A 16,083-nucleotide genomic window follows, 5' to 3' on the forward strand; every position below is an offset into this window, starting at 1 on the left:
CTTTCTGACGTGATTTGCCCTAATTTCTGCCGCTGCCCTAAATTCTGCCCCAAGTCGTCTGCCCTAATCATCCCTTTTTCATTATCCCTCTTCGTATTTCTTGCCCCTCTTTTCAGTCATGGATCAGCCAGCTCCTTCCCTTTTATCTTCTAGCTTTCTCTCCCAACTTATCTCTCAAAAACTAAACCATAGTAACTATTTGACTTGGAAACGTCAAATTGTCCCATTCATTAAAAGTCATAGACTCTATGGACATAACGATGGCACTACTCCAGCACCTCCAAAGTACATTGACCGTGAAGTGAAGAGGACCGTTGTGGGAGATCAAGCTGCTGGGACTCCGGCTGGGAGTGAGATTAGATTTGAATATGAAACTCTCACTGAAAACAATCCTAAATACGAAGTTTGGCTGGCTCACGACCAGTCCCTTGTTGCCTACATTACTTCTACTTTGTCAGAGGAGGTATTAGGAGGCATTGATGATGATTTAACAGCCCTGGAGTTGTGGTCTACCCTTGTCACGACGTATTCTCAAGTAACGGAAGCACGTTTTCTGCAATTAAGAAGGCAATTTCAGGACATCAAGCGTGGGATGCGTACAGTCTTGGAATATTTGAATGAAATAAAAAGTGTAAGTGATCAGCTTGCTGCTATTGGACATCCCGTCAGCGACAAGAACAAAGTGCAACAAGTTTTAAGTGGACTGGGAGCAGATTTTGACATATTTTGCACAGCCTTGGAAGTTCTTCCTATCCTCCCATCTTTTGAAGATCTGAAGGCCAAGCTTTTTCAGCATGAAGCTAGTCGTGTTCAGCGACAGAGTTTGATTCATTCCAACAGCCACAATGTACTGATCACAAGAACACATGCAGTGCAAGGGATTTGCACCCGTCCTTGGACTTCTCAGGCGGGAATGGGAAGAGGTATTCTCCTAACACCGCAGGGCATGAATACTACGCCTAGAAGGGCTCCGACTTGCTTCTATTGCAACAAGAGGGGACATGTGAAATCAGAATGTTGGCACAATCCTCAGAACAAAAATAATCAGATCAGGCGTAAGAACAAGGCGGCAGCAAGGCCAGCTTCATCATCATCTGGCTCAAATCCGACATCAAATGTTTCAGCAGACGTGCAGCAGCTTCTAATGACAGCTTTATCTAAATTCCACTTGAAACAAAATGAGCAAGGAGAGTTGTATGTGGACTCTGGAGCAGCAGCCCATGTTACTGGTGCAACAGGTAATCTCTCTAGTGTTTTCCCTTATTTAGATCAAGGCTCAGTTGTCGTGGGAGATGGTTCCCATCACACAATATCGCACATTGGAAATGCATATCTATAGGCTCTTCTTCCATTCCATTAAAGAATGTCCTTGTTGTTCCTAGTATCAAGAAAAATATTATCTCAGTGTCCAAACTTATTGATGACACTCATTCCTTTGTTGAATTCACACAACCTTCTGTTTATGTCAAGGATGTTCGAACCAAGAAGACATTCGCTGAGGGCACTCGCAAAGGAGATATGTATGTCTTTGAAGAAGCTCCAAAGCTGTCAAAACCTCACTCTTCAGATTCATGTTTTCCAAGTCATAGTGAAGTCAATGTTGCTGAGTATAATAAGTCGTCCATTTGGCATGGTCGGTTAGCTCATTGTAGTCAGTCTTTTGTTCGAAGTCTTGTTGCAGAGGGCTCTTAGATAAGTCCAGTCTGAGTTTAGTTAGTGAGACCAGCATGTGCTCGAGTTGTCATATCTGTAAGAGTCATGCCCTTCCTTTTCAATCAATCAATAAAAGAGCTTCAAAGGTTTTTGACACCATATATTCCGATGTTTGGGGGCCTGCTCCAATTCCTTCTTCTTCTGGGAGTAGATACTATGTCATTTTTATTCTTTCATATTCCCGATATACTTGGATCCATTTCATGAAATACAAATCAGAAGTTTTTCGCTTGTTTACTCAATTTCATGCCTTGGTTTGGAATAAATACTCCAGTAATATTGTGCATTTTCAATGTGATGGTGGTGGTGAATTTATTTTTAATGAATTTACTGAGTACTTACTAGATCATGGGATCACTAGACAAATCTCATGCCCGCATACACCTCAGCAAAACGGAATTGCTGAAAGGAAACATAGGCATATTGTTGAAAACGTGCTTAGCATGATGCATGACACAGACTTACCTATGACATTGTGGACTGAGGCTTTTCATACAGCTGTTCATGTTATAAACTGACTACCATTGGCTTTGCTTGATGGAAAGTCACCATTTTTTCTATTACATCAGGAACAACCATGTTATGAGGAATTGCGTGTTTTTGGATGTGTGTGCTATGTGCATATTGATGTTTCCTTAAGAAACAAATTTCAAGATCGTGCTGTTTTGTGCAGATTTATAGGGTATGCAGAAAACTACAAGGTTATAGGTGTTACAATCCTAAAACTGGGCGTGTACGTGTTTCACAGCATGTTGTTTTTTATGAAAGCAGGTTACAGGATCCAAAGGCTACTTCTGTGACACTTAATGACAAAAATGAGGTGTATGATACTTGGTTACATGCCAAAATCTTAAGACAAGGGGCGGAAATGTTGCCTGAGCGAAAGGAGCAAGCTGTAAATAAGCCTGAGACACTTGTAAGTAGTTCCTTAGACAACACTACTTCCTTGGATAACCTGCCTTCATCTTCTCAGCCCAATGATCCACCTATAGATAATTGGTTCTCAGGCCTGGTATACTCTAGGCGATCAGCCCCTACTACAGCTCCACGCCAATCACAACGCGTACGACATCCTATTGACAGTTGGGCGAGCTATAATAAATTTTCTCTGGATTTTCAACTGTTTATGACAGAAGTCATCAAAAAGGTGGAACCAAAATGTTATCAACATGCGAGTAAGGAAAAATGTTGGGTTGAAGCTATGAATGAGGAAATGGCAGCCTTGCATGAGTGTCAGACATGGCAGATTGTCCCTTGTCCAGATGATAAGAATGTTGTGGGCTCCAAATGAGTGTACAAACTGAAATATAAGCCAGATGGTAGCATTGATCGATACAAAGCTCGCCTTGTGGCGCGAGGCTTCACTCAGCAATACGGGGAAGATTATGATGAGACATTCAGTTCGGTCATCAAGATGAGAACAATACGTGTAATTATTTCTCTTGCAGTCTCATATGGATGGCCTCTTTATCAGTTAGATGTCAAAAAAAGCCTTCCTTCATGGGATTCTAAAGGAAGAGGTATATATGGAGCAACCTCCCGGCTATAGTACCCATGATCCTCAAAAATGGGTTTGTAAATTACATAAGTCTCTATATGGGTTGAAGCAAGCTTCTAGGTCATGGTTCGATCGGTTTTCTCATCATATATAACAAGTTGGTTTTCTCCGAAGCTTTCTCGATCACTCTCTATTTATCTACCATACCAGAGAAACTACCACTTGGTTACTTATATATATCGATGACATTGTTATAAGTGGGAATTCTTCTTCACATATTTCTTATGTTAAAGATATGTTGAAGCAAGAATTCAAGATGAAGGATCTCAGCGAATTACGATACTTCTTGGGTGTTGAAATTGACAGGACGAATGACAGATTGAGTCTTACGCAACATAAGTATACCCTTGATGTTTTGGGCATGGTAGGTATGATTAATTGCAAACCCATAACTACTCCTAGTGTTCTGAACACTAAATTGACTGCCTCTAATGGAACTGCTGCATATTCAAATCCTACATTCTATCGATTGTTGGTATGTTACAATACATCACTTTTACTCGCCCAGACATAGTATATGCTGTAAATCAGATCTCTCAGTTTATGCATGCACCCACAGAAGGACATATGGATGCCGCTACGCGGATCTTACGATACCTCAAAGCTACTCTTGGAGATGGATTAGTCTACACAAAATGTCCCAATGCTTCACTTGGACATAGCATATATACCTATACTGATGCAGACTGGGCAGGGGATCCCGATGACCGACGATCAGTTTCAGGTTTTTGTCTTTTTCTTGATTCGAATCTCATTTGTTGGAGTAGTAAGAAACAGCGTGCGGTTGCGCGATCTAGCACTGAGGCAGAGTATAGAGCAATGGCTGCAGGGACAGCTGAAGCGTCATGGTTACGACATTTTATTGGAGAGCTCAATCTTCCTATTGTTCAGTCTTCATTCCTTTGTGACAATCAAAGTGCGATAAAAATTGTCTTCAACCCCATCATACATAATCGTACCAAGCACATAGAGATTGATCAACACTTCATCCGTCAGAAGGTTGAAGAAGTCGAGATCTTGCCTGCTTATATATCCACCAGTGAACAGATAGCTGATCTCTTTACCAAAGGACTCACAGGGCAGCACTTTTGGGAATTGAAGAACAAGTTGTGCATGATCAAATCTCATGCACAACTTGAGGGGGGTTGTTAAGTTTGTGCTTATGGGGATCGGGTCTGTTCAGACCCGATCCACTTCTTTTATATCCACGAGCCTAAGAATACTAGGCGGTGGCATTCTTGTAATATTTTATATATTTTTGTACAAGTCTGTTGTAACCTAATTAGGTTAATGTTTTAATAGAGATTAAGGATTGTAGGGCTGCATTGGCCGACTGCATCTCTTCCTCCATCGTCTTGCTTTCTATCCTCTCTTCTCAATCTATCTTATTGTCAGCCGGAGAGACATGATTCAGTGAAGATTCTTACACATGTTCTGCCATCTTTCACTGCAACCAAACGGCTCTTAGATTTCTTCATATGATAGTTGTATTGATCCTTGTATCATATGCTTGCAACAAAGAATCTACTGGCAAAGAGGAAGGCAAATTTGGTATGTTGAAGCTCTCAATGATGAGTACTTGTTAATGTTATAGTGGTTTTGTTAAAAAATTACACGTGGTTGCGCTTGGGTGTGAGGACGAGAAAAGAAGGCATCAAGAAATGGAGCACTAGCAATCAGTGACCTAGTTGTTTTTATTTGCATTGTTTCTATATATTGCTTTTATTAAATGTTAATTTTGTCATGGGCAAATAAGTCAGTTATTTCCTTACATTACATTGATAAATTGTTGTTGAGAACATTAGTCCTATTACTTTGATAAATTGACATTATCACTTCATTTGTTATTCATTTCGTTTGCTATTAAGTCATCATATCAACTCTTTATTTGGTTTTACATTGCTAATCATCGTTATTTAGTTGCTACATGTTCCATATCGTTGCTCATTATTTTTTTGTTAGTTGTAAATCACTTCATTTTGTATGCATATATTCTTAGACCACTTCATATGTTAGTTACTCACTTTTATTGATACTAATATTGCCTTCTAGCACGAAAAAATTTGGGTAACATGGAAGCTAAATCTTTTTCTACTGAAGGTCCCAATGATGAACACAATATCTATATGAACAAAGCACTTGAAAGCAGGCCTGCACACAAAAATATTTTAGGGAACAATGTGAATGGCACACTTGAAAGTAGAATTGTCTATAGTGACAACAAATGTGACAAGTACTTTTTTCCCATCACGAGAATGATATGTGTCCAACTTGAAATAATTTTGAACCTCATATTCTAGCAAAAGGTATACGATTTGAGAGTGATGTTGGCTTTTGCAATGTGCATGCCCTCCAACATAGATTCATTTGCTAGACAGTTCTGCTTGGAACAAAAATGAACTTTTGTACAACTCTATTGTAAAGACATTTGAGTGCTTGTTTAAACGATTACAAATGCAATGAATGGATAGCATCATCAAGTTGTACTAATTAACTATGCCCATTCAATAATAGTTGCAATATCTCGTAGATGGCCGAATGCATGTCATTGCCTCTATTTGTGATTTTTTTTTTAAATGTAACAAAAAACATAGACACCATACTTAAATCATAATAAGTTTCAATGAAAGTTTTAGATTGTGTGTACCTTAGAGAAGATGATTACAATTTTCAATCGACATGGACAGGATATTGGTTGTACACCAAGTTTAAAATTTTAAAGTTTCAAATTTGAAGTATGAATTATTGCTTTGCAATTTTTAGATGTATAATTCAGGACTTCAGTGATAAACTTTGTTAGTATATGTGTAGTTTATAAACTTTAAAGTTTCTTTCTTTCATTTTGTTTTATCCACAATGATTTTTTCATAGTAACCTACCTATTATCTATATTTCTAATTTTTACTTTCTAAAGATGGTACTGTCATTTCTTCTGCTCTTTTTTAGCCCTTTCATCCATGTTCTCACATAAAAATGGCAAATAAATGAAGGCTCTTCAAATGAAAACCTTTTCTCCCTTAGGGGAAACAACATTGTTTGCCTTTGAAACATATTTTAACTTGTTTTCAGGTGTCACAAAACCGGGTTTGTACAAAACCTAGTCTCTATAGACCATATTTTTGGTATGGTAAATGAAAACCTACCCCCTTGGTTTTTTACTCCAAAACATCGTTCTAGGATGAATGGAGGACAATAGAAACAGATGGCCACCATGCCTCACACTGAATGGAAGATCAAAGCTATCAATGGGAGTCGTCGTTACTCGTTATTGTTAATTTGCTTGTTAAGTTCATCATATTTTCTAGATAAAGTTCCAATGACCTATACAGAGAATTAGGTGATTTCATAAACTACTGCAAACAGTGAAGGATGTTGACCACCTGGACCCACTCTTCTAACTCGATCCTCTGTGCTTCTGGTGATTCTTGTCCTAACTGTTCAAGATATTTGGAAATACTGACAAATCGGAGTCCAATAAACCTTTAGTGCGCTAGATTTGTAGAGGGATCAGCCAAAAAACGAGACTGGAAATTATAGTTGATAGACCGGATTTGCAGACTGGAGGTGGGTCCAACGCCATAAACCATTTCCATGCTTTGGATTTTTCTGTGGGTTGGTGGTTTTTGCATTCGTATATGGCTTATGTACACTTTTTTTGCAAGAACGAACAGACACTATGTTACCTTCCTTATCAACACTTGTTGACCATCTGAATCTTTTTTTTTTAATCTAAAAACATTCGTTTTCTTGAGAAAAAGACTTGTACTCTTCTTGTTTGCGTTGTAATTTTAAGTACTTCTAATTGGTAAGCACGATTATCGACTATTGAGTTTAGAATGATGAAGAAATACACTAAGACAAGGAATAGGTTGAACTTGATTGGAGTCTAGAGGAAATTTGCTCCAAGACCCCAAAATGCAGGTACTTTTTGAGCCCATAGCTTTATATTCTTGAGCTGCTTGTTGTAAGTTGTTGATTGTAGTGGTCAACTTTTTTGTTGATTGGAGTCTCTAGATAAGACTGCTAAGGATGAATAGAACTCGTGATCAGCTCTCTAACAGCATTAACTGTGCTGAGATTGGACTGTGTGGTGAAAAGCTTGTCATTGGAAATATGAGTTCTTTTGAGAATTTTGAAAAACTTAAATATAGTTTTTAAGAACTGGAGGGCTGCTTATTTCTAAATGCATGGTACTATTAAGGAATTTAATAACAAGCTAGTAGTTGGAGTAGCAAATTTGTTCACTAGAGGAGTAATAATCTTAAGTGAGATTTATAACACCTTTAATGATGACTTAATCATGAATTAATGCTAATTAATCAAATGATTAACCACTAATGGCATTACTAATGGCTAGGGATTAAATTGATTTTTTTAAAATAGTGGAACTATTTTTTGAATTTTTTGGTCAATTAAAGGGCTGTTTGAGCGTAACTCGATTGGGGAGACCAGAAATGCCCCTTTTGTGGTTTACCGATCCAAAACTAATAACATAACCATATATTATAGACTGGTAACCTCTCTGGCCACATGATTATTTTTGTATTGTGTTATTAAAAAACCATCACAAAAAATGCATCGTATCGGTAAAAGCCATGGCCAAACAATTGAGTGTTGCAAATACACTTTTTGCAACCTTTTTTTTCGATACAAAAAAAAAAAAACTACCTAGCCATACCAGTAGTTTTTTTTTTTTCAATTTTGTGAGACAAAAAATAATCACAAGTGGTGCATTCCACGGTTAAAAACTATGATCAATCAACTATAATCACAAAATGCACTATTTTTTATGGTTTTTTAGTGTCACCAATAGGGCTGCACACGAGCCGAGTCGAGCTCGAGCTTGCCCAGCTCGAGCTCGACTCGACTCAACAAGCTCGAGCTCGAACTCGACTCGAACTCAAGTCGAGCTACCTAACACAAGCTCGAGCTCGACTCGATTAAATAAAGTCGAGCTCGAGCTCGACTCGATTAACTCGATTAGCTCGTCTAAATAAAATATGATCCTTCTTTTTAAAATATCTAGTAAATTTCATGACGTGGGATGAAATTTGTGAATCACTCAACCGAGTCAACCCTGCCAACAGTTTAGAGCTGCAAATAGACACCATTTGGTATTAGACTGTTCTCATTAATAACTATTATAGAATCATAAGCTGATGACTGAACAACTGAACAAAATGTAAATAGGACATAATGTATACGAGGAAATAAAAGTTTAAAATTGGCTACACAGTATGGTAAAATAAAAGCCAACTTCAGTAGCTACATATGTCCTTTGATGGAAAAACAGACGAGCAGATTCGAGTCCAGATCTGAGCAGAGCATCATCTCCAAGAGGAAATTGGATAATAGCAGCAACAATTTGAGCAAGCTTTAGAATATAGTTTGAGAAGACGTAGACAGGAGTCAAGATCAAGGCTGTGCAGAACAGAAAATAACCCATGACCTCTGGCTTTGCTTGTAAATCCCCAGCATCCTCAACCTCCCAGCTCCAAAGGCCTGTCCACACAGTTTCTCCAAAGCACTTCCCATACCCAGCTGCCATGATCACCAATTCCCAGTTCAAATTTCCAACAGAAATCATCCAATACATAGATGATATAATAAAGGACATGCTCCTTAGTGCAGAACAGAAATCATCCAACGTAGATTAGCATAGGCTGTCCATCAACAAGATTGGCTGGCACTCAATCCAATACACACACACACATTTTTCAGTTTATCAAAAAGATTGGTTGTTCATCAATGCATGTAGAATAAAAGGAGCAGGGATCAGCTAAAATAGATCGTGCACCATTTTTCAGAAACAATATTCTGGAAATCAACACGTTAAGTTATTTCTCGAAAATGTCAGCCATGCCAATCTCATCACTCAGACAGAAAGGAAGGAGCAGAGAGAATGTATAGTACATTCCTCAAGTTTTGTCAGTTACATTTGCTAAAATAAATAGGGGACCCCAAGACAGCAAACCATCCTACGGTGGCCCAAAAATTACAAACAGAACCAGCTATACTTGAAAGCTAAACCGAAACAGATATGTACAATTATTTACACATAAAAAAGATCCAACACAAACTAGAAACAAGAAAAAAAAAACAATTCTTTTTCCATTTTGATGAAGAATACGAATGAAAACAGTCTGTTCCTAAAGGCAAATTTAAGTTTTTCTTGTTCTTTTTCAAACAAATCAGTGATAATAAATCATAACTCTAATCCTACGATGAACAAAGGATAAAAAATTCAGCTAAATATGCTATAGATGAAGCATGAAAAACCAACATGGGCTTCAAGGCTTCATCACCAAGATGAGATGTTGGAGGCAGTCAAGAGTTGAAGACCTCAGCTAACAAACCCAAGCCTGTATGTACCCCTAACCCCAGTGCGTATGGCAGGAAAAGAAACACACACAGCAAGAAAAAAACAAGCAAACAAACAAAAGAAAAGGCTCATTGGAGAATATATAAAAGCTGGCATAAATCAGAAATATCAAAAAAAAAAAACTTGCATCTACCATCAACTGCTTTGCCAACATCCCTAGAAGATAAGCCAAATACTTCTATCCACGTCTTTGAGAACAGTGCACATGCTAATATCATAAAAACAATAAAGAAAAGAGCACGGAATGGATTGGCTGCCAATTCTTCTACTGTTGAATCATGTCATGCAATCTCATCTTCAGCAGTACCCTACAAAAAAAACCAACAATAGTTGATAAGTAAACAACTTCTATAACATATAAGCGTAAAATAAACATGATAAAACTTAAATATACATGCATTTTGGTACTTGCCTTTAGCAATACTGGTACAAGATTCATAGGGTCGCCATACTGTTTTACCCAATCGCTTGCACAAACTAATTCTTCTACTGTCTTTGGGTTCAATGAACTCCTAGATTCATCCACAATTCGACCTCCAGTACTAAAAGCATATTCAGAGGCAACTGTAGTGATAGGAATACACAATATATCTCTTGCCATCTGTGATAAAATGGAGTATTTTAGTTCTTTATCTTTCCACCAAATTAATATATCAAACGAATCATGAGCGGTAACATCACATTTGAGCAATCCATCTTCTAAATACATATCAAGCTCAGACTTTGAAGCTTGAAAATGAACATTGTCTGCTTTATTTAAAAAGCTAAAAAATCTTATTCTACTTCTACTAGAGTTGCCACATGATGGGTCAGTTCCTCTCATAAAAGTAGTAGAATCACTTTCAACATCTTTATTTGAACCATCAATTTTTGCAATGTAGCTGTTATAAAGGTCTTGCATTGTACTTCTTACTAATGTCATATGTTCTTCTTTTTCTTCTATTTGACAAAAAGTCTTTGAAAAGACAAAGTCTGTTAAACTCAACTTTATCCTTGGATCTAGTATCGAAGCAATAGCCATTAATATGTTGCAGGAACTCCAATACTTATCAAATTTTTCCTTCATTTTGAATGCCATTCTCTTCATAAAGCTAGACCCATTTGTAACTCCTTCTTGTAATAATTCTTGAACCCCCCAAATTTCTAAGAAAAATAGGTTTGTTGTAGGATACTTCGACCCTGAAAAAAGAACAGAAACATTATAAAATGCTTCAAGAAAAGAACATATTTTTTGTACTCTCCCCCATTCTTCTGCATCCAACAACCAAGTAAAACCAACATCTTCCATAGCATATCTATCAAACACATGTTTGTACATAAGTGCAACTTCCAACATCAAGTAAGTAGAATTCCATCTAGTTGAAACATCTAGCACCAACTTCTTTTGACCATGCATTTCAAATTCATCTACTATAACCTGAAAGTTGTAAAGTCTTGATGGGGAACATTTTATGTATTTGACAGCCTCTCTGATCTTACCAAGTTCATCTCTAATTGCAGACAAACCATCTTGCACCATTAGATTTAAAATATGTGCACAACAACGAACATGAAAAAATTTACCGCCTTGGTATAGACTTACACCACTTTTCTCTAAATTTTTTTTAATGTTCTTACAAGAACATCATTAGAAGAAGCATTATCAACCGTAATTGAGATGATCTTCTTTTTTATTTCCCATTCTTGAATATTTTTAGCAATCACATTTGCTAGATTCTTCCCTGTATGAGGTGGTTCGACTTGGCTAAAACCAATTATACGCTTTTGAAGTGTCCAAGAATGATCTATGAAGTGAGCTGTAATGGAAATATACCCAATTTGTTGGTTAGACGTCCACATATCTGTTGTCAAAGCAACGGAAGGAACTCTTTTAAAATATTCCTTCAATTTCTTTTTTTCGACCTCGTATAATTTTGTGACATCTCTTTTCATTGTTGTCCTTGAAATGGGTACCCAATTTGGAAAAGCAACCTTCATTAAAAATCTAAACCAACAATGTTCAACCATATTGAATGCATACTCATGACAAACTACCATCTTTGCTATTATTTCTCTTATCTTTTCAGTATCAAGTTTGGCACCCTTACTTATTACTTCCTTTGTAAGGCCTGAAACTTCACTAATCCCAAACCTCAAAGTATTTTGCGTCAAACTACCAGAACGCATAAGACATTTATGTCTTTTCATTGATGATGTACACCCTCCTGAACTTATAACAAATGTTGTTTTACAATGCTTGCATCTACCTTTTTTGACACCACTCACAGTTACTTCTTTAAAATCATTTCAAACTGAAGAAGTTCTTGCCCTTTGTCTTTTCATACCACCCACAGTTACATCCTCATTTTCAACAGACCTTGTATTAGTAGTATCTAAACATGAGCTATAGACTGTTGTGTAGAGCTTCCTACATTATGTGGTTCTGTTGAACCTGCTCCTGAACTGCATATTACTTGTTTGTCTTTACTAATAGTATTTTCTATCGGTGAAGACATTCTTCTTCCGTAGATAGAAGGACTAATCTGTAATACAATAATTAACTACAGTTATATACTGCAAAATTTAAATTCACAATGCGTTTTCGTAAAAACAAATTAAAATAAGAAGGAATTAAAGACATGCAACCAACAACAACGCACCGGCTCGATTGCTACTTGATTGCTGCTAATATATAGCCCAGTCTGGCCGAAAGTCAAGCTTAACCAGAACATGAGCTGCAAAACAATGTAAAAAAAGATAACTATGGAAACACAAAAAGAACAACAGGTGGATGTATAGAGGAAGAACTAAGAAATGACATACTTATCCTTGATATCACATATATGGTCTTTTAAATATATATACTAGTATGCATATACATCTATAATGTATACGTTTTTATTTTCTGTTGACAGATGGTGTTCATTTATGAATTTTTTTTTTCACAATTATTATGTGCTCACTAGCAAATCATGGAAATTACCAGGTTAGTCGTCTCGATGTTCCAAAAGAAGACAAAGATGTTTCATCACAGCCAACAGCCAAGGTACACTAGAACACATACTGCATGAGGATGGTGAAATTACATCATAGATCTTGTTGAATAAACGGGAACTTTATTCCCTGCTGTGTGGCTTTGAATGCTAGCCATGCATGCCAAAAGTGTAAAATTTTCACCAAAGAACATGGACTCAGAGCTTGTAGGATTTTTCCTTCTGGAGCTGTTGACTTGCCTTTGAAGTCATTGAGTTAGGAAGAATTTCATATATTCCTTGAATTTAGTTGTGGTCAACCTTGATAGTTGAACCGAGAAATTCATCTGTTTGGGTGCATTAAGTACAAAAGGGAAAAAGAAAAGAGACTGCAATATATCTTCCAGTAACATAAGTAAATAGAAACTCAAAATCTCTTGGAGTTTTCACACAAAAAAAAATGATGGAACTCTTTGACCTCCCATGTATGTGCAAGGACTGGAAGTTAAGTTAATAGGCAAATAACCTTTCAAGTGTGACTTTTGAATACCATTGCTTGAAATATGCTTCTTTCTCCTCTCCTCTTCTCTCTCTCTCTCTCTCTCTCTATATATATATATATATATATATATATATTTGAAGCTCAATCATTGAACTCCAAGATTAAAAGAAAAAAGTTTTAGGAAAAAGGGAACAATGTGGAAAATGGACTGAAATTTGAGTGAAATGGTCTCAGTGGTGCCGCCACCTAAAAAAAAACCAACAATGGTAACAACAGATGCTAAAAGAAAATCCAGTGAAACAAATCCACCAAGTTCACAGATTATTTGTACATGGCACCACATCTACTTTTGTTTCTTCCAGAGCTTCTTATGATAACCAAAAAGACTAAAGAAAACTCTATGAAGCAAATATTTATGTGTAGATATAATGAGACATCTACCTTAAAGATAAATCAGTTCTGGTTCTGGACCAATAGCGTAAGCCCAAAGAGCTTGACAGTCGAAAGTTGCAAAGCAAGAGCTCGCTGTCCTGGAATCTTGTCAAATGCATCTACAACAATAGAATCATAACTTTAGTAGACCATTGGTGACTATAACAGAACAGCTATAGAAGCAAACAGAATATCAGGGCTCTTGCTATGATACATGATCTGGTGCTCACCATGCTTCTAACCAGAGATACTGCCAACTTGATTGTATATCCAGCAGCTCCAGGGTCGCATGGCTACATATGTGCATATCATTTTCTAATATCAAAAGCAAGAAAAAGTTTTGAAGTTGTACATAGAAATAACCAACAAATGTTTACAGGATTTGACTCTGTCAATTGATAACTCACTTAACGACATTAAACTCTAGAACAAGCCAAGTTTAATGTGCATATATTGAGTGTTTAATGTGCATATATTGAGTGGAAAGCACTTATCATTAGCAGACTGCTGTATATGGTGAGCTGAAGCAACACCAGCAGGTACAAAACAAGATAACCTTCTAAAAAATACATCATCCATGCAACATGGTTCAACAAAAAACTAGAAAAAACTTATAGCATAAAAAGGGGCAACCGATGCTACTGAGGCGAAGAAAAAAGGAAAGCCGAAGAGGTACTTGTTGCGAAGGCGGGAGCATGAGCTACAACAAGAGCGAGAGGGGCAACCGATGCTACTGAGGCAGTTGCAGCAGTGATTTCTGGTGGGTTTTATTTGGGCAAAATCAGTTGGGAGGAGGAGGAAGAAGAACAACAACAAGCAAAAGAAAAAAGGGAGGTCGAAGGGGTACCTGGCGTGAAGGTGGAAGCAGCAAAACAAAGAAGGCAGCAACAGCAGCAGTGGTGGGCCGGTGGCGGCGAGAGAAGGCAGCAACAATGGAAGAGAGAGAGCAGTTGGAAGACAACAACTCAGCAAGACAGCAAGTGCCCTCAGCCTCAGGTTTGGTCTGGTTGTCGTGGTCGAAGGAAGAAGGAAGACAGCAAGAGAGCAGACGGGAAGAGTGAAGACCGAAGGGCGAAGATGGAAGACCGAAGGCGAAGGGTGGTCCGTGGTCGACGAAAGAGCAAAGACGTGAAGAGAGAGAGCAAACGAGAAGAAAGAGAGTCAGCGCCGCAGAGAGAAGTCGGGAAGACGGAGGAAGAGTAAGCTATAAGAGGAGACCTCAGTAAAACCCTAAACCGGTGAATCGCTTTTACGAACCGGTTTATATAATTCAACTCGTTATATAACGAGTCGAGTCGAGTTTAAACGAGTCGAGTTCTTTAAACTCGAACTCGACTCGTTTATGGTTTCGAGTTTAACTATGAGCTCGAACTCGACTCATTTATAAATGAGTCGAGCTCGAGCCGAGCTTTTTCGAGCGAGTTCGAGTCGAGCCCGAGTTGGCTCGACTCGTTGTGCAGCCCTAGTCACCAAACATCTGGTCGTTGCTTGTTGGCTGTTACATAGTTGGACTCATCATTTACTCAATATATAATCGTTGCTTGTTGGCTGTTACATAGTTGGACTCATCATTTACTCAATATATAAATACAAAAATTAAAATCAGCCGACTACCTCTCTAATTATATAGTCGTTTTTTAATTTATGTCACAATAAACCATCACAAAATGTGTATTTGCAATGGATATTTTTCATATATTTTAGCGATAAAATACACTTTTTATGATTGTTTCTATTGGTACATAATAAAAAAAATAACTATCGTGTAGTGAGCTGATTTTAACTATATATATTACCCGACCGTCCTCCAGGGTCGACTCACCATTGCAGCTCCGTCCCCTGAACCAGTTCGCTGCAATTAGCGAGAGGGTGAATTTGTCAATTTTGTAGAAGCCTGGGATGAATTTGAGAAAAACCCTAAGCAGCCTTCCCTGGCGCGCTCCACTTGCCTCGCGTTTTTCTTCCTCTCGTATTGCTCTCGCTGGTCGGACATCATGGTGGGAGGAGATGTGTTCGGAGAGATGGCTGCGGTTGAGAGCTTCATGATCGTGCACAACGTGGCGAAGAGGCATAACGTTGGCACCTTAGTTAGAAGCGCGACAGCCTTCGGCGTGTCGGAGCTCATACTAGTGGGGAGGAGGGACTTCAACACCTTCGGCAGCCACGGCTCCGTCCCTCACGTCCGCTTCCGCCACTTCTATTCCCTATCCGACGCCCGCCTCTACCTCAAGGTCAGACCCCTCTATTCCTCCTTTTTCTCCTCCCATACTTCTTTCCTCGTGTTCTTGTTTTCCTCCACTCGGTTCTTACAGATCTTTGTCTTTTATTTGGCTTTTCTCATAGCCACTTTCTATTGTCTGTCAAAGTCACCTACTGTGCAACGGAAGTGCGGCCGCGAGCATTTGAAATTTCTTTGTTAACCTATGATCTGCATTCTCATAGGGGTGCTCGTAGTTCTTCTCCGACATTTATAGGGTATTTGATTGCTTAGTTAAGTAATACAAATTGATGTTTTCAATTAGCTTTGGAAACTCGGACATTTCGA

The 16,083-nt window shown here is 38.0% G+C and overlaps 2 protein-coding genes across 3 annotated transcripts in view; one reads left to right on the forward strand and one right to left on the reverse strand.

The window, feature by feature from the left end:
- Positions 1–8,379: 8,379 nt before the first annotated feature.
- LOC116252145 (uncharacterized) lies at positions 8,380–15,531 on the reverse strand. Its single transcript, XM_050077338.1, has 7 exons — positions 15,484–15,531; positions 15,361–15,390; positions 14,386–14,742; positions 13,769–13,831; positions 13,548–13,657; positions 9,787–9,961; positions 8,380–8,812 (listed from the first exon to the last, which is right to left on the reverse strand). Exons 1-6 carry the CDS (start codon positions 15,529–15,531, stop codon positions 9,919–9,921), a joined length of 651 nt encoding a protein of 216 aa, XP_049933295.1. The 3' UTR covers positions 8,380–8,812; positions 9,787–9,918.
- LOC116252143 (uncharacterized) overlaps positions 15,374–16,083 on the forward strand; it is a 33,253-nt gene continuing 32,543 nt past the window's right edge. For both annotated transcript variants that reach the window (XM_031626227.2, XM_031626228.2), the window contains exon 1: positions 15,374–15,769. In XM_031626227.2, coding sequence (XP_031482087.1) covers positions 15,533–15,769 — 237 coding nt within the window. In that variant the 5' untranslated portion in view covers positions 15,374–15,532. The remainder of the gene's footprint in view (positions 15,770–16,083) is intronic.

This window comes from Nymphaea colorata, chromosome 4 (genome assembly GCF_008831285.2).
Source record: "Nymphaea colorata isolate Beijing-Zhang1983 chromosome 4, ASM883128v2, whole genome shotgun sequence".
In the NCBI taxonomy this organism is placed as follows: Eukaryota; Viridiplantae; Streptophyta; class Magnoliopsida; order Nymphaeales; family Nymphaeaceae; genus Nymphaea; species Nymphaea colorata.